This window comes from Tetrahymena thermophila (assembly GCF_000189635.1).
Source record: "Tetrahymena thermophila SB210 genomic scaffold scf_8254777, whole genome shotgun sequence".
Classification (NCBI taxonomy): domain Eukaryota; phylum Ciliophora; class Oligohymenophorea; order Hymenostomatida; family Tetrahymenidae; genus Tetrahymena; species Tetrahymena thermophila.
This window is the reverse complement of record NW_002476535.1, coordinates 62,640-81,598: the sequence shown is the minus strand read 5'-3', so window position 1 is coordinate 81,598 and position 18,959 is coordinate 62,640. Positions and strand designations below refer to the sequence as shown.

The 18,959-nt window shown below is 22.5% G+C and overlaps 5 protein-coding genes across 5 annotated transcripts; 2 read left to right on the top strand and 3 right to left on the bottom strand. All coding sequences in view use genetic code 6, as the record gives it.

Annotated features, from left to right (window-relative positions):
* Window positions 1-748: 748 nt before the first annotated feature.
* Window positions 749-3,225, bottom strand: TTHERM_00375010 (AMP-binding enzyme family protein; the record flags this gene model as incomplete). The annotated part of the gene is made up of 3 exons (XM_001009629.3): window positions 749-1,842; window positions 2,131-2,603; window positions 2,783-3,225. The coding sequence occupies 3 exons, from the start codon at window positions 3,223-3,225 to the stop codon at window positions 749-751; spliced, it is 2,010 nt and encodes a 669-aa protein (XP_001009629.1).
* Window positions 3,226-5,986: 2,761 nt separating this feature from the next.
* On the top strand, window positions 5,987-10,649 carry TTHERM_00375020 (hypothetical protein; the record flags this gene model as incomplete). The annotated part of the gene is made up of 11 exons (XM_001009630.2): window positions 5,987-6,427; window positions 6,529-6,670; window positions 6,785-6,871; window positions 6,996-7,067; window positions 7,142-8,318; window positions 8,375-9,074; window positions 9,126-9,267; window positions 9,392-9,645; window positions 9,699-10,250; window positions 10,307-10,453; window positions 10,536-10,649. The coding sequence occupies exons 1-11, from the start codon at window positions 6,080-6,082 to the stop codon at window positions 10,647-10,649; spliced, it is 3,735 nt and encodes a 1,244-aa protein (XP_001009630.2). The 5' UTR covers window positions 5,987-6,079.
* Window positions 10,650-11,760: 1,111 nt separating this feature from the next.
* TTHERM_00375030 (papain family cysteine protease) lies at window positions 11,761-12,813 on the bottom strand (the record flags this gene model as incomplete). The annotated part of the gene is made up of 1 exon (XM_001009631.1): window positions 11,761-12,813. The coding sequence occupies one exon, from the start codon at window positions 12,811-12,813 to the stop codon at window positions 11,761-11,763; it is 1,053 nt and encodes a 350-aa protein (XP_001009631.1).
* A 3,054-nt stretch (window positions 12,814-15,867) lies between these two features.
* On the top strand, window positions 15,868-16,277 carry TTHERM_000375029 (hypothetical protein; the record flags this gene model as incomplete). The annotated part of the gene is made up of 3 exons (XM_012795988.1): window positions 15,868-15,880; window positions 15,941-15,991; window positions 16,105-16,277. The coding sequence occupies 3 exons, from the start codon at window positions 15,868-15,870 to the stop codon at window positions 16,275-16,277; spliced, it is 237 nt and encodes a 78-aa protein (XP_012651442.1).
* Window positions 16,278-16,359: 82 nt separating this feature from the next.
* Window positions 16,360-17,692, bottom strand: TTHERM_00375050 (transmembrane protein, putative; the record flags this gene model as incomplete). Its single annotated transcript, XM_001009633.2, has 4 exons — window positions 16,360-16,675; window positions 16,968-17,228; window positions 17,334-17,505; window positions 17,560-17,692. 4 exons carry the CDS (start codon window positions 17,690-17,692, stop codon window positions 16,360-16,362), a joined length of 882 nt encoding a protein of 293 aa, XP_001009633.2.
* Between the last annotated feature and the right edge of the window lie 1,267 nt (window positions 17,693-18,959).

Here is an 18,959-nt window from a genome sequence, read left to right as displayed (position 1 = left end):
TAAGATATTTATTTTATCCTCTTTTAAGAAAATTTTATTAAACAAATATATTTATCAAAATATTTTTTTATCTTAAATTAAAAATATAATTTTTTTAGCCCTAATTCAAATTTTTAAGATATTTGTAATGTGATAAATTAGCTTATTCAACTTAATCGTTATTTATAAATTTTATATAATTTAATAAGAATTTGTAAAAAAATTTTTATTTATTTTTTTTTTATAAAAATGTTCATTTTTTAATTTTTTTGAACTGTTTTTTAAATTATTTGAAGAAAAAGATTTCTAAAAATTTTTAGTTAAATATTTAAAAATTTTAATAAAATGAAAAATAGATAGACATAAATAAATTCTTACTTATTGGCTATTTAAAGGCTATTAAATTTCTTTATAAAATAATTCTAATTATTATGTATTCTTCATTTAGTTTTAAATTATAATTAAATAAATTTTAAAATATCTTTTTTACTTTTTTAGAAAAAAACTGATTGTAAATTAATAACATAAGAAAGTTTTTATTTTTTAAATATTAAAGAGCAATAATTTTTTTTTGAAATCAATAAATAATTGTTATTTATTTATTTGAAAATAAATATTATATTTTATTTATGTGAATGAAGTTTTTTATAAAAGAATTTTAATGATAAAGCTTTGCAAAATTTTAAAGTGAACATAAAATACTTAATTTATATGTGAAAATACTTGATAGGATTTTATAATTGAAAAGAGGAATATATTTTTTTATTTTTCATTATGCAGGACCTTATTCAGCATATAATTTATCAATTGTATCTCTGAAATAATCTCTACATTCCTTACGCTTAATTTTAAGGGTGTTAGTCATACAATCTATTGTTTAGAATGATTCAGGGAATAAGTGTAAGCTCTTAACTTATTCAAATGAGAAGAGACCTTCAGCTTTACCAAGCTTTGTCATGTTGTCTAAAATAGTTTTAATGACTTCTTTGTTTTAGCAAAGCTATTAAACATTATTTTCAAGTCCTTTAGATTCAGCAAACTTCTTTAAGAAATCCTTTGAAGGTACAACAATTGAAACTAAAGTGGATTGTAAAGAATCACCATAAACAAATACTTCTTCAACACCAGCTGCTCTTAAGTAGATATTTTCGATTTTATCTGGAGCAATGTATTCACCTTAAGCAAGTTTAAAGATATTTTTCTTTCTGTCAATGATAGTTAAGCAACCTCTTTCATGGTCAATTCTACCAACGTCACCACTATGCAACCAACCATCAGCATCTATAATTTCTTCTGTTTTATCCTTTTACTTGTAATAGCCAGCAAAAACACCATAACCTCTAACACAAATTTCTCCTCTAGGGGTAGGTTTTCCGTCTTTATCTGTGTCCTTAGCAGTATAACCCATTTCAGGGATATCAACAAGCTTGTACTCCATGTGTCCTCTGCATCCACCAATATGTCCAGTAGTACCATCAGAAGCATGAGTACTAAAAGCTGCACCAGTACTTTCAGTTTAACCGTAACCTTCAAGGATAGGAATACAAAGACAGGCTCTCATAAAAGTGAGTACTTCTCCACTAATAGGAGCACCACCAACTACTGCAACTCTAACATTACCACCTAATGCTTGTTTTACCTTGTTGAAAATCAACTTATCATAGAGCATATGAGTGTATTAACCATTTTTGGAATTTTGCAATTTAGCTGCTAAACCCTTAGCTAATAACCAGCCTTAGATACCTTTAGCTTAATTGAATTTAGCTTTGATCATGTCATAAAATCTGTTATACACTCTAGGAACACTAGCAAAAATAGTAGGCTTTAATAATTCTAAGTCTTCTTTCAATTATCTAGTATCACCTAATCAGTTAAATAGAAAAATTATTAATTTTTTTTTTTAATCTAAAGCTAATTAAATATTTATTATTCGCTTCTATTTATTTTTAGATTAAACCCAGAATTTTCTGATAAAAAATTTAAATAGTTTATTGCTTTAATTATATTATTAATTTGATTAAATAAGTCCTATTTTGAATGTTTAAAGCTTAAGCCTTATTCTTAAATAAAATTTCAATTAACTTTTTAATGCACTTTCTTTTTAATGCTATTTTTATAAATTTGCTAAAATATGTCAAAATAATTAGTTACCTCTGTAAAAACCGATTTGGATACCCAAGTAGAGCATAGAACTGACAGCGATACGTTCTAAAATATGAGGAAGAGGTAAGTAAGATAAATAAATATCTCCAGTTTGAAAATCTTCTTCCTTTGCAATAGCAATAACAGAGACAAGATTCTTGTTAGTAATCATAGCACCTTTGGGGAAGCCAGTTGTACCTGAGGTATAAGAGAAAGTTATAACGTCTTCAGGTAAGCATTTTGCGTACTCATCTACTTAAGTGGGGGCAATCAAATCCTTGTAACTATATAAAGTGAGACCTCTTTGTGTGAGCTTTTCTTTCTTTTCTTCAGGGATTTCGTCAAAGAGGACAATGTTCTTGAGTTTGCAAATGTCCTTGCTTTTCAAGAGAGCATCGACACCTTCTACTGCACTAAATACTGTTTCTATTCCAGTCTAGTCAAGAATGTAGGTAATTGATTCAGGTCCAAGGGTATCATATCTTTTTATTTTAATTTTAATAAGTATTAATAAATTTCAGACTCTTATAAATAAATTTCCAAAAATATGGAGGTGTTGAAAAAGTAATTCAAATTTTATTAGAAACAAGCTAATTTTTGCAAAAAATCCTAGTTTATTTTAATCTTTATTTGTAAATATATATGAATAATCTAAACTTACAAGGGAACCATGGTCTTGCGATATAAAAAGTTGGAATATTCAAGAACCAACCATTCTTCTCTGTTTTTGGAGAAAACACCAATTAAGTCCATGTTAATATTTTCAAAGTCATTGACATGAGTGAAGAGCTTCTTTTAGTTAACGTTGGAACCCAAGTATTCAGCTAATTGCTTAATTTCCTTAAAGTTCTTCCAATTGTAATGCTTATGAGAAGGATCGATAGTTCCTAAGAAACTCTTATGAGAGTACAATCTGCATGATCTCAAGAAAATGTCTTGCATAGTAGTACATTCATCATCAGGAACCAATTTCAATTGGTCGAATTGATTCTTGGATCTATAAACAGCACTATGACCATCTTTAGCTTCAGAGTAAGGTTTGCAGTAAATGTGTTTGTTATCGTTGTTTGTTCCTTTGAACATGGAATAAAGAATAGAAGCCATTTGTTTAAGATATAAGCTTTTATTAATTTATTTAATTATATTAGGTTATTTATTTAGCTAAGATAAATTTTTTTGATAAATTTAATTAATTATTGAGAGTTGACCAAAATATATATCTTCTTCTTACTTTTAAAGTAGAATCTCTTATTCTATTTAGAAATGCGTAATATTCCAGAGAAATTTAAAAAAAAGGGCGTTTATATTTTGTAATTTAAAAATATTATAAAGCTTAATTAATCAATAATACCAAAAATGCATCATCATTTAAACAAAGTTAATTAATTTAGCTATGCTTATATTTTTTCAGTAAATAAATATGCATACTAATAAAATAATGAACCATTAAATTTAATAGAACTTAAAACATTAAGGCAATAACGTATCTACAATCATTCTTTTTCTTGACGTAAATATCCAGCACATGCCAAATGTCATATGCATATTTTAAAACCCTAGCTTTATGATTTCTTTTCAGAAGAATCAGCTAATAATTTTTAGTGTTAATTGAATAAATTATTTATAATATATTTATCTTATTATAGAGAATTTTAAAAAAACAAAATATGTTTACTATGAAAAATAATATCCCCAACATATTTATAATTTTTTTGTATATTTTTTGGGTATAACCAATCTTTTGATAATTTTTTTATAGATAAAGTTAATTAATACAGAGTAAAATTAGTGCACACTAAAACTAATATAATTTACGTCATTGTTGACAATAAGCTGATTTTATTTTAATTTTATATCACCATTACTGAATCTACTGTAAATAGCTCAAACATATCACAAATATCCTACTTTCCTAACAAAATTATACAAATAATAAATGAACAATTAATTGAAAAAATATAATTTTATATATTTGAAATAGATAACTATTACAGAGTTACAGAAAATTATAACTAATGTTATAAAAATATAAATAATCATTGAATGATCTTCATAATTAATAAAACAATTAGTGTAAAACTTCATATTGAAAGTATCTTAAAATATATATGATTATTAATGTTTGATATTGCAAGTATAGTTATTTCTTATATTTATAACGCATTTTCATGGTGTTTTATAAAATAGGTAAAAATTTAGTTAAGTATTTGGTTAGTATTTATAGATATTATTTTTAATGCACTGTTTTTAAACATATTTTAAAGCCAATTACGCTAATTTAATTAGTACGACACTCAACGAATGTAACATAACATGCATTTCAACTAATCAAAATTTATTTTTGTTTTAAAATATCTTTAATAAATAATTTGCTTGCTTTTAGATTAATTGATTTGTTTTGAAAGAAATAGATGGAGCTTTAAGATAGAATTATTTCAAATTTATTTTTAACTCTTTTGAATGAATCACAAAATAATTTTGAAATTCAAGTTAAAAATTATTATGTATGTGTGTAAATGACGACTTTTTATTCACCAAAAAAATTTTGATTTTTACAATTAATGAATTTAGTTACACTTATTTTTTTTTTATTAAACCAACTAATAATTTTTATTAACTTAAGCTAAATATTTTTGTTTTTATCTTGAAAAGTTATATACAACATCTTAATTTATTTACTATTCCGAAATATTTTGCACAAAATTAAATTTGTGCCTATTAAACTTAATTAATTATGACAAAATATCCAAATTATAATATTTTAAAGAATAATTAGAATTATTTTTTAATTGTAATTTTACTTATTAATTATAATGAAATTAAAATTATTATAAAAAATTGTTTTTATTTTAGTACTTATTTAAGAAGTGAATATTAGTAAAATTTCATAATTTACTTTAACAAATAAAAGCATTATACATTATTTCAATTAGTATTTAACATTAAATTTTATTTACATATTTAATTTTTCAGATTAATTTAAAATCCCAAAAAATATTTTAAAGTCAAAAATTTTATTTGTAAAATTTATTCAATCGTATGTTTGTTTGTTGTATGCTGTTATACTTAATAGAACTCAGTTTACATCATTGAGCTTTATCAATCAATCAAAATTTGAAATTTAATTGAATACAATATGAAAAATAATATTTTTTTATAATTTTCTCTTTACTAATTTCAATCATTTATTTATATCTATTTATATTAAAAAAAGTTAAAATTTTATTATTTTATGATAAAATTAATTTAATCAATCATGATATTTTGCATACTAATTTAGTTAGATTTTTTATATTAACTATTAATTTTTTGATTTCAATAGAAATTATTCCTTTTTTACTTTTTAGAGGAAAGTCAATATGATAAAAATTTATTTATTTATTTTATGTATAAATAAGTAGGATTGATTATTTCTAATTAAAAAAATGATAAGAACAATTAATATTAAGTGAGTGTCTTTATTCTATGATATTTTAAATAAATTATTTCATTTTTAAAGAATAAATTTTATCTTTAAATAATTTATATGTATTTGAATGAATTATATATTATTGTTGATTGGATATTGTATGATGTTTCAAAATTTAATTTAAAAAAGAATAAATGAAAGATTTTTTAGTGTGATCAATATCTATAGATAAGCAAACACATATAAACTAGTGCTTTGATTGATATCCAAAATTTCTTTATATAATAAAGAAGGTAGTATGAATGAAATGTTTAGAATATAAAGTAATAATAGTGATGATTTATTCATAAATAGATCGTTGTTATAATTTAAATTAAATGAAAAATTAATTTATAATTCAGATCAAAATCTACTTAACTTTAAATTTGAAAAAGAAAAATATTATTAGTGTTAACTTCATCTACTATTTACTAACAAATAAATAAAAAATATATCAATTAAATAAGAATAACAATAATACAAGTAATTATATTATTAGTAAGTATAAATATGGGATAAGGGATAAGTTGTACTGATGAGCGCTCTACTATTGATATGAATTAGCAATATTAATAGTAGCAATAATAGCAATACCAAAATCCAGTGCAAACGAATAATTAAGACTTGTATATTGAACCCCAACAAAAGGAGTACTAGGAATATAAAAGATACAATACCACAAATCAATTTAATGTTGTATCCTTAAATACTTCCTAGATTTCAATACATAAAGATGGCTATGATTCTAGATCGGAAATTTCAAGGATGCCCTCTTAAATATCATTAGCAAGCGAATTTAAAAAAATTGAAACAGATGATATAAATCCCCTTACTACTTAATTTTTTAATAGAAACTAAGTAAGTTATAAATTATATTCTTATTGATTCATTTATTTTAAAATTGAATTATTATTCATTACTATGGTTTCATTTAAATTTTTTTACATAATGAAATATAGGATAGCGAATCTAAAGAGCACATATTTGTAAGCAGGAATCAATCAAGAGAAGTTCTATAGGAAATAATAAGCGTTCCTTAAAGCGCAAATAGATAAATTCAACGTCCTTCTTCTAATTGCAAACTCTCTACTAGAGTTTAGGGTAGAATATTCAATTTATTTTCTACATCAAAGAAAAACAAAATTTTAAACTTAAATATAAAAAATGACAGTTTCTACAACACAGAAAATTTATTTTTGTTCATATTAATTAAAGAAAAGCTTCTTGAGTAAGAAGATGAACATAGCATTGCTCTCAATTTTTCTCCATCAAAAAACTATCAGCAAAATATAAAAAACCAAGGTATTTAATTATTTTACATTATTTAACTCAATAATTTAACGAAAGGATTGTTTGAATATAATTAATTCATCAATATTTTCAATCAGAAAATTTGAAATATATCTTTCTTAATTTTTAAAAATAGCTGACTTTAACAATGACGCTTCTGTTTTAAATGATATTAGTTATTAGTATAAGAAATCTAGTAATGAATTAAGTAATTTAAATATTTACTTTATTTTTTTAGCTATTCTCTTACAATTTTCTAAAATATCATTTTATAAATTTCAGGAAATTCAAATCAATTTTCCTCAGTCAATTCATTAGGAAATAGCAATGACATAGGATTTAGATATTTACAAAGTGGAATTAACTAGCTTGCTTATGATTAATAAGTCAAAGTTAGTTTTGGATAATCTAAGACATTTAACACAAGTTACTAAACCAATTATTACAAAAATTCAAATTATACTCCTACTGAAGAATAAAAAATATCTAAAAGATATGTTTTGGGAAAAGAAAATATTCTTGAAACTGAAATGAAAAATGATGAAAAATCAAGTAAAAGGTAAGAAATGCTCACTAATCTTGAAAAATTAAGAGTAGCCAGTAAGCCACTAATGATGGCTGAAGAGAAAAAAAATCCTTTACCAATAAACTAGACTATATAGTAAGTAAATGAGCAGAAGATAGATAAAAATACCTTCAAAGTTAATAGAAAAGAAATAAAAGAAGACGAATTTGTCAATTTGGTTAAAAATAACAACGCTTCTTAAAAAACTCGCTCAAAGAGCAATAAAAGAAATGAAATTATTTTAACTTAGAGAAACGTTTCTACAAAGTGCTTTAAGGAAGATGAATTGGTTAATAAAAGAGGCAAATCTAAAGGTCTTAAAAATAAATTAAATAAGAGAAAGTACTCCTCTTCTTGCTCTTCCTCTTCTTCATCTTCTTCCCCATCTCTATCATCACATGATTCCTACCAAGAAGGAGATTTTTAGTAAAAAAATCAAGTAAAATAAAGCAAAAAAGGAAGTCATAAGTCAAATAAAAAGACCGATATAAAAAATTAAAATATTCTTTCAAAAAAAGCTAGTGAATAGCTATCAAATATTCCTTTAAATGATGAAAATAGCTATTTTTGCACAGCTCCTCAATCTAATTATAATTCGAACTTAACTAATTAATAATAAAATTTTAGCACAAATCAATAATAATTTTTACTTGAAGAAAGAAACAGCAACAGATCAACAGCAGGAAACTCGACCCATTAACAAAGCTCTTAAATTTCTTAAAATAAACAATGCAATTTATAATAGCACCTATGCTCAAATCATAATTGTCACCACAATAATCCTCTTTCTCCAAGCAACTGTTAAGCTTGCTCAAGCTCTTAGATTATTTCATCAAGATTAAATAATTTCCAATAATTTACTCATACTTGCTAAAATAAACTTAACACTCCAATGTAACAAATAATATATTAAATTTTTTTAGTTATAAACCATATTTTAATTTAAAAAGGGATGGAAATAACTTTATTAATCGTAACCAATCAAACTTATCTGTTTGCTAGAACAACAGCAGCTTAAATATGGGAATTTAAGTTCCTTAGTAAAACTAATTCGGATTGTATGGCCTTCCTACCTAATAGAATCAAATATAAACTTAATTGACCTCTTAGATTTAATAAATACAACAGTAATTATTTTAACAGTAATTAGCTCTTGTTTAAACATAGTAAAATCATTAAACTCAAATTTAGAATATTTTGTTTCAATAGCAATAACAACAACATCAACATTAAGCATTGTAGCTTATTCCTCCACCATACAATATTTTGTATGGCTAGACAGCTTCTCCTTATATGTAATAACATATTGCATAGTCACATATTATAGGCAACTTCACAAATTAGCATATTGGTACTCCTGCAGATAATAAACAAAATCCAATTTTAGGTCAATACTATTAAAATTCTTAGGTGATGATGCCTTAATCCGCCTGTTAAAATTAACTAAGTACTCCTATAAATTCTAATCATTAAGAATAAATCTTAGACTTTTAATATATTGATAAAAATAATACTAATACCTTCAACTAGGCAGTAAACTCAGTATATCCTTCAGCATAATAATAACAGCAACAATATATAATTCATCCTAGTTTAGGTAACTAAAATCAACCAATCATAATAAATAATAACTTAGTTTCACCAAAAAAAGTAAATTATTTTTAATAAATTAAATATTTTATTGATAATTTATTTATAAAGAATAAAAATAAAAATAATTTTGAGATAAATGGCAGTAAGAATATGGTTCTAAGTCATGAAATATTAGATGAAAAACTAAAAAATATGCAGAGTCTTTCTTTTAATATAAACAGCTCTAATATTAGCAATGAAATAAAAAATGGTAATAAATATTTATAAAATAAATTATGCAAATATTTTATTTATTTATTGAGAGAAAAATTAAATTTAAAAAATAAATTATTTCATCAAAAAGTTAAATTAATTTTTTATTTTCTGTGAAAAAGAGTAAAATGATAATGATGATTTTGACATTCTTGATGCAAACGATGAAGACTTTGATGAAATTCAAGATACAAAAAATAATAAAACTGATTAAGAAAAAACTAATGCCAATAAACCTCTTTCTATGCAAACTAGAGGAAATTTAAATTCTGATACACAAAGAAGCAATTTTAGATCTTTTACCTAAGAAAAAGATACTTTTACTTTTAGAAACAATAAGCAACAAAATAAGAATTAGTCCCTAATGAATTCTAATGTAGTGTTTTTAAAATTTAATTCTGATAATATATTTAATTATTTAAAAATTAGTTTGATGAAATGATAAGAAACACTAATATAGAATAAATAGAGTAATTTGATAATAGTAATAAAGTAAATGCAAACAAACATGGATTTGAAAAGCTTGAAATAGATCTTTCTACTTAAGTTCAACCAAAAGAATAGTAAAAGAGTTTAGCTGAAATATTTTAGGAGAAAAGAAAAAAACTGGCATAGAAAATGGATGGATAGAAAAGAGCTTTTAGTACATCAAAAGTAGAAGAAAAAGTAGTCAATGAAAATAAAGAAAGCTATCCTGTTGCAGTTATTGATGAATTACCAGTAGGGAATTAGCATACTGGTTAAAAGGAGAGTAAGGGTAAAAGAAGTAAAGAAGATATGATTAAACTTCGCTAAGAGATGAAAGAATATGGTAATAGAGTAAACCCAAAATTGAAAGCAAAGGCATAATAGAGATTTTAATCTGAATAAGAATAATTAAATTAAGAATCAATAAATGGAAATTAAAGAATGAAGTCTCCTAATTATTCTAAAAAAAGAGAAGAACTAATGATCAGATTAGCTCAAGGAATCAAACCTAAGGTAATTTCTTAAAAATATTGAAAAGGTTGTTTTAAATTTAAAATATTAAAAATCAGATATCAGAGAAAGAAATGTATGCTCTTACAAAGAAGAATTATGAAAACCTTCCAGAAGTTAAGAGGAAAAGATAAGAACAAGAAAAATAGATAAATAAGCAAGAATTATTGAAAATAAAACAAGAAAAACTCAAAGAGCTTGACGAAGTAATTAATAAAAATTTAGTTTAGTTATTATTTTATTGATTGATAAAAAATAAATAACAATTTATGTTTTAAAATACTAAAGAAAAGAAGAAGTAAATTCAAACTTAAAGGAAGTGTTAGCAATTTAAACATGACTAAATAGTTTACAAATAATAATCATAGTAGTAATTAAAGCTCAACTCAACTAATAATTTGAGCTTTTTATAAGTTGATCGTGCTTAATTAATAATGATTTAGTAATTTAAGGTGGTAGTTCAGTCCTTTTATTCTATTAAATACACAAGGATTAGATAATAAATAGCAAGTAATTAAGAAAATAAATTAGCAAATAACAAAAAACGATCACATCATTAAAGAAATACAAATATAATTAATTTACTTACTTAAAAGCTTAATAATATATTTTATATATAAATTTTAATTTGTCTTTTATCTATTAGAGATAATAATTTATTATTCTATTTCATTTTCGAATTAATCTTTTATATCTAATAACTTTCTAAAAAAATAAGATATCTTTAGTAATATTTTAATTTTTATTTCATTTGCTATTGACTTTATTTTTTAAATATTATTAATTACTAAACAAAAACAGTAAATTTTATATTTAAAATATTTTAGGTTAATTATTCTATTTCATATTCAATTTAACTTTTTATTTCATATTACTTTAATATAAAAATAAGATTGATAACTTTAGTTAATTTTTAAATTTTTATTCTTTTTTACTTTTGAATTTCAAAGTTTTTTGACATATCATTAAAAATTAAATTCTTAATCAAGTTATTCTCTATTTAAACAAACAATATAACCCATAAGTTTGAATAATAATCAAATTTTATTAAAGGTTAATTAATTTTAAAAGCTTTTCAAAATTGGTTAAGATAATTATTCAGATAATATTTTTAGAGTAAAAATAAAGTTAGACTTACTTTTGATAAAAAAATAAGAAAAAGTTTGCATTCGATTATCTATATATTATATTATATGGTTTTTGGTGTATTTACTAATAAGAAAACTATTTTTGAATTGAAAAAAAATTATTTATATATTTAATAGCTTTTTTGTTATCTAAGAAATTTAAAAATAAAATAAATAAACAATAACTATTTTTTCAACTTATCCAAAAATATATTTCACAATGTTTAACATATTTAATTAAAATGTTAATTTATGACTATAAAAGAAGGTTAATAAATATAAAAAGCAAGAAATAATTAGAAAGTAACTCGGTAAATTTAAGTGATTACTATATATATAAAATAGAGTTGACAAGTTAATATTTATTTTTATTTAATTATTTATAATCAAATATTTATGGCATAGTTATCATAGAGAACACCACAAGTATTTCCTCTAGCAAGAGTAATATAACCACTTTGTCCCCAGCTTGTGCCCCATGAGTTTCTAATAATCCAGTTTCCGTAGGCATCATAACCAACTGCAATAACAGCGTGATTTAATTGATTTCTTTAAGTTTTACCACAACCGTTATAAACACCACTATTGTAGAATTACCAAGTACTAGCATCTACACCAACAGCAGTAGGAGCTCTTGTAATTGCATACTAAAGTGCACTGGAAGATTATTATACTGAGTAGTATTAATCTAACAACTGATAACGAGGAGCATTGACTTATCTGCAAGTACCTTAGACAGCAACATAAGGATAGTAATCAGATTAAACTAGACCAACTGTGGATGCATATTGTAATCCTTCGCTGGGGAAACCGCCATTGCAACCATCAGATTAATAGCCATAAGAACGTGAAGCGCAATCAACAATATCTTATTCAGAGAAAATAAGAGATTATTGATACTTAAGAGCATAATAGGATTCTAAAACACCTGCAGTTGCAAATGTCCAGCATGAACCACACTAACCTTAATTTTTAACATTACCAAGAACACCTTAGTAATTTCTCCAGTCAAATCCTTGACTTGCATTCAAACTAGCATCTACACTTCCTCTTAGTTAGGGAGTTTAAGCAGGTTAAGAAGAAGAAGATGCAGAAGTTTTGAGTTAGGAATTAAGGACACGATGGGCAAATTCATCTTTTGTCATGTCAGAGAACTGGTTGTGTTAAAGCTTGTAAGTATTGTTGCTGTCACTGTTGTGTTTTTAGATATTCTAATCATTCTAAAGGAAAACAATTTGACGGTAAGTTCTTTCTTCTTCTGATAGATAGGTACGACTACGTCCTGAGCTAAAGCTTCTTTCCCATTTGTTAAAGTTGTGTAAACCCTAAACAGTTATTAATTTAGCAGCTTCTTCTCCAAAAGCTCTTTCATCAAATGCAGAGACACATTGAATTCCAAGTAGGATTAAAGTAATAGCAACAAATATCTTTGAGTTCATTTTTAATTTATTATTTTATTTTATTTTTTTATTTATTTATTTATTTAGTTAATTAATATTTATTTATTTCAATCATACTTACCTTTGTTTTTATAGAGATTTCATCTATTATAAAATTACAGTTCAACAAAGTAATCATACTAATTTATGAAATTTTTGATTTACCAAAATCAGTTTGAATTTATAAAACTTTTGAATCTAATTTGGCAAATAATGACATAAAAGTTCTATGAAATTTCTAGTAAATCTCTAATTTGTGTTTAACAATTACTTTAGTAAATTCAGGAAAAAATTAGCTTTTAAGAAAATAAATATCTTAGGTAGCAATAAATAATTAAAATCTTAACATGTCTATCTTAACTCGTTAAAAAAAATTATTTTTTTTTGTATTTAAAAACTCTACTTTGAAAAAAATTATTTTTTAAAAATAGCACCTTGTGAAAAAAAGATTTATTGCTAATTTCAAGAGAATTATTTCTATAAAACTTCTAGTAAATATTCAAATTAATTTATTTTTAGAATTCTATTTTAAAACCAACAACTATTTTTAAATATAAAATAAATGTTTAAATAATACTGAAATTTATTTTTTATTTTAAAAATTATTATAAAAAATAAAATTATTATAAACAGTATTTGTAAAAAAAATTCTACAATAATTTGATTTTTCTATTTATTTAATATTTATTTTAGAATTTAACTGAATTATTCATGAGATTTTAGTCTTTTCTATAATTTTTCTAGTTGCCTAATAAAATTTATTCATTTATTTTTATGATTTAGAGCTTTAAAAATGAATTTCATATTTATCCAATTTAAAATTACAAAATTAAATCTATTAAATTTCTAGTAAGTTAAACAAAACATTAAATTTCTATTTTAATTTTTATAATAATGCATTATTCTAACTTCTTTAAAAAAATGATAGCTTTCGGTATTAGTCATTTATTATAGGACAAGAAAATGGTTAAGGCTAATAAATAGGTATATTAATTTTTCTTTAAGTATTTTATCAAAATATTCTCCTTAATTTCATTTTTTTTATTCTTTTAGAATTGCTAATTCAATTTTATATTTACCTATAAAATTTCTAGTAACTTTAATTAGATTTATGTTATTTTCCTAATCATAAACTGTTTGTAGAATTTAAAAACAATTTTCTTTTCATTTTTGTTTAATTTAAAGTATAAAGAAAAATATTTTTTATAGAACACAGCAATATTTTAAATACAAAAATTAAACAAATCAAAGTTGAATATATCTATCTAGACTTATTCTCATTTTCATAAATGTTAAAATGTAGAACTTTAAAAAAGTTTTGAAATGAAAATATCCTATTTTATTTCTAGTATTTAAAAAAAAGCCTAAAAAGAAACTAATTAAATTTATTTTTAAACAAATCAACTTTTCTAGTAAACATCAAAAATTTTTCTACAAAATTTTTAAATTCATACCACACATACATTAGACATTACACTGTGAATATTTACAATTTTAAATAATTTATTTACATTTTTATGTTTTAAATTTAAAAATTGATATTATAATGTACTTTTTATATAAATAGAATGCATTTCACATAAAATATTTCATTTTACGACTTCACCCAATAGAATTTAACTTAACTATTATTTTTATGTGTTATCTATATAAATTTTAAAAACTTAAATCAAAATAAAGTTAAACTATCTATATAAATTTATTTTAATATGTTTTACATCAACTAAAATTAGAAAATATTATGTAATCAAACAATATACTTTAAGAATTGGTTTATATAAGTTTTAATTTTGTATTAATTTTTTGTTTTAATTAAAAAAAAATCATTTTTTTATGAAAGATTTACTTTTTATCAATTTTTTCCAAATGTTATTAAAATTTTGAAATTATTACTTGAGTTTTTTTTTTTGGAACATTTGATTGTAAATATGTTTGTAATTAAAGATGAAGTAGATGAAAAAAAAAACATAAAAAATATTAAAATTTATTAACATATTTATATATTTATTCCTGTTATTTTTACTATATTATTTGTTTAAAATAGAAGATATATTAAATAATTATTAAAATATTTAATGAGAATTAACCCTTTTAAAGAGCTCATGCATATTACCTATTTTTTTTTGTAACCTTATATCTCCATACTCGTTGATCTAAAAGTATTTCTTATTATTTAGAAAAGCGATATAATTAATAGGGTTTACTATATGTAATTTTATCATGATTACTTTGATTTATAATGGGTCCAAGCTCAAGTTAATCTTGAGTTTTTTATTATTATTTATTAGATGCTATCAAGTTAAATAATTAAACTAAAAAAAAAGCAATCATATAAAGTGGATGTAAAGATAGGATAGCTACAAATGTAAACAAAAAAGTATAGCTTAGCCTATTTAATGCTTGGCTGATATCATAATCTTGATTTTAGCTATATGTACCTAATAGTATGAATTGAATATACATCCCAAGCCACAAAATGTTGTATAAGAAATAATAAGAAGTGATTAGTCGAGATTAAAATGGTCTCATATAAAGTAGGATTACTAATTAAATTAATTCAATTATCATCAAAAGTATTAGAGCCACCTTCCAATGTTAGCTTAGTTGAATAAATATAGTTGGCACTATGAAGGATTCAAATGTTAAATTGATTATCATAAAATTACTTGCAAGTCTTTTTTCAAACGTAGCACCATTTAATATTTTTAATCTCACAATTTGATTGAAAGCAGATTTTTTTTAGATAAGTTTTTTATTATTTACAAATAAGTAAAGAATTTAAAAGACAAAAAAGGCTTGCAAAGAAAAAATAATGAGAAATGTTATTTTAATTCCTATTTTATTATTATTAAAATGTAAGAGAATATCTTTTAATTGTTAGTTCAATCCAATTAAAAATATCATAAATGAAATTTAAAAGAATTGAATTAAATAGCTTGAAATGATTTTATCATAAAAAAATTTAGAAATTTAGAAGATTTTTTTATTTTATACAAATTCTAATATTGCATAAAAACTAAAGAAGCTGATAAGACATATTAGAAATATTATTAAATGTTAGCCGGATGTTTATAAGATATCATATGATATACCAACTTTTTAATATCTTTAATTTTCGTATTAATAGCCGCTTTAATTAGCCGAACCTTAGAAAAAATTCAAAAAGGAAAATTATTAGGTAGGATATTGATCTAAGTTTTAATAAAAATAAAAATATTAAATATTTGCTTACAAAAAATTATTATCCATTTATTTTTAAAATAATTTTTATAAAATATTTACTTTTTAAAGCATATAGAGTCTAATAAATTTATTCTGGCAACATAATATCTAGTAGTAGAAGGAAACTGTACTTTTGGCATATGTAACCATTTACTAATAACCCTATGTTGGATGATGATAACAAGTTTTAGAATAAACTCATAAATGCGCTACTAATAAGAACCGAGGAAGAAAGTTATTGAGAAAATTGTTCTAATTAGTGAATATCAGATTTACTAAATGCGTTTGAGCTGTACATAAAAAAATCTTATTAACAATAATTATTCACTATTTAAAACCCTTGGTAGCAACTTAAACAATCGTTTTAACTTTTACCGTTACAAGTTTAGCAACTAGAGTCACAGTCAAAGCAAAGGTTATTTTCAATATAAGTACCATCACTTTTACAACTTACACATTAGTTATTCCTATATAAGTAACTACCTTAGTTACATGTGGAGCAATCAGTAGATGAAGGACCGTTGCAAGTTTAACAATTAATGTCACATTTTTAACAAACATTATTATCTAAGTAATACCCATCCATACAGCTAAAGCAACTTTTCTAATCATTATCACAAGAGCTACAGTACTAAGGACACTTTTTTTAATTTTTTAAATTTCAATTAATTAATAAAGTAAATTGTAATCAAATAATTTTAATCTGGCTGTGTAAAAAAAGTAATAAATATGGAGGAAAAAATGTTATTTTAAAATGGATAAAAAGTTTATAGAGTAAAGAAGAGTTTTTTCAATCTATCAAACAAACAATTCAATTTATTATCTTTTGTTTATTTGTGATATTTTATATTCATCCCACTCATTTTTCAATCAAAATGTTTAAAGAAATACTATTAAAATTTACTTAAAATACCAAGATAGCTAGATAATACATATAAATTTAACTTTATATAGAGGGTTTTTTTACAGATAAAGAAATAGATAAAGTCTAAGAGTTTAGGCTGTCTGTAGTTTAAAAAAAGTTATTTGAATAATAGTCACAAAAGCCAGGACCTTTGTAAGGAGGAGTTTAGTTATAAAAAAAGCTAAATTAATTAATAGAAATGTTAATTTCAAGCTATTAAGGACATTATGGCTTGGCTACTACTACATATTTTTATTAAATACTAACTTTGCTGGCGTAATAAGTAGAGCTATAAAATTTTAATAAATTTAAATAAGCAGATGTTAACATTAAATATTGTTTTAAAAATCTAGTCTAAAAATATAAAAGATAAGAATTTCATTTAAAAAATTACTTATTGTATGTAAGTTATAAAGGCTTTGTAAAATCACAGCTATTACCTCCAATAAAAGGCATTCCACTCATTAATGTTATTTGGTAACAATTTTCTGGTAATGATAAATTTTTATCATCTTTAAGTGGTGTAATATCCTTGAGTTTAAAAAATTCCATAGCACACATAATATCTTTTGTAAAAATTCATTATATAGTTAAATCATTTTATTTTTTTTTAAATTTACTAGAATTTGATTTCAAGCTACTTATTTCTCCAGAGCAGTCATATCCATTTACAGATTACACAAAGTAAAATTTATGAAAATGGTTTAAAATACTTATGTAAGCTACAAGCATATTCATAAGCTTATGATACATCTAAATAATATCTGATTTATTACTCGTTTTTTCATATTTTATATTTTAAAAATTAACCTTCATTGAACCTCTAGTTGAATTCTTTAAAATTTTAATAAAAAATTTACTTTCTTTTTAAAAAATATTCTTTTCGCTTTTCTACAATATGATAAAAAATCATCTCTATCAACTTTGATTTTGGCAGAGTAATTTATCAAGATTTTTACCTGCACTATTTTTAACTTTCTCTCAATTAAAGTATTGGTTAGGTTATTTAGCTTCTGTAAATTTAAAAAGACGTGGTAGTTATCGAGCTAATTAATTAAAATTTATAATTTTTTTAAAAAACCACTTAGAGTGAATTTAATTATGCTCAATCAAAAAATATAATTTCAAACCTTTGCAAATTTTAGCTATTTTAAGTTTATTTTTGTTTTGATTAATCTGTTTATTTATGATAATTTAATCAAACATAAAAAATTAATACTTTTGAAAAAGCTTTCAAAACAAATTTCTATAGCTTAAGGATAATTTAATAAATTGTTAGTATACAATATTAAATATAGTTAGAAAATATAAATTAATTTTATTAAATAAGCTACTTTTATTTATAAAAAGTAAAAATTAAAGTATAAGAAATCTATAAATAAGATATTTTATCTATTTTTCCTCTTTTCTCCAAATTATTTCAATGAAAAAAATTAATTATTTTTTAATAAATAAATTTAAATTAGGTATTTCAATTTTACTTAAAAATAAAGTATTTATACAATATTAAATATTATTAATAAAATCATTTTACTATTATGAATTCAATATTTATCTTCTTAGTATATTTTTATTAATATTTTAGTGTTTTTTACTTTAATTTGATATAAGATAAGTTTAATTTCATCTATGATATATAAAATTAAGGGATTGACTAATAAGCGATGGTCATACGTATAAGCAATTAAACGCTTAAGGATTTTCTGACATATTTATATTTGCCAACTAAGTTATAGAAACTATTGAATCTTGATTCAATCTTAAATACAGCCTCAAATTTGAGACTTTGGGTTCTATTCATTACTCTTGGTTAAGTTACATGTGTTTTCTTCTAAAAGCTCAACAGATATTTTATCAAACAAAATATTATTACTATTATTTTCTGTTAAAATGCTTTAAGAAAGAAGTAAATAATTTGTGAAGGTCTTATATTTTTTCATTTTTCTAAATTATAAGCTATTTATTTTAAATATTATGATAGCTAGAAGAAGTAGTTATAAAAATGATAAATAAAAATAAA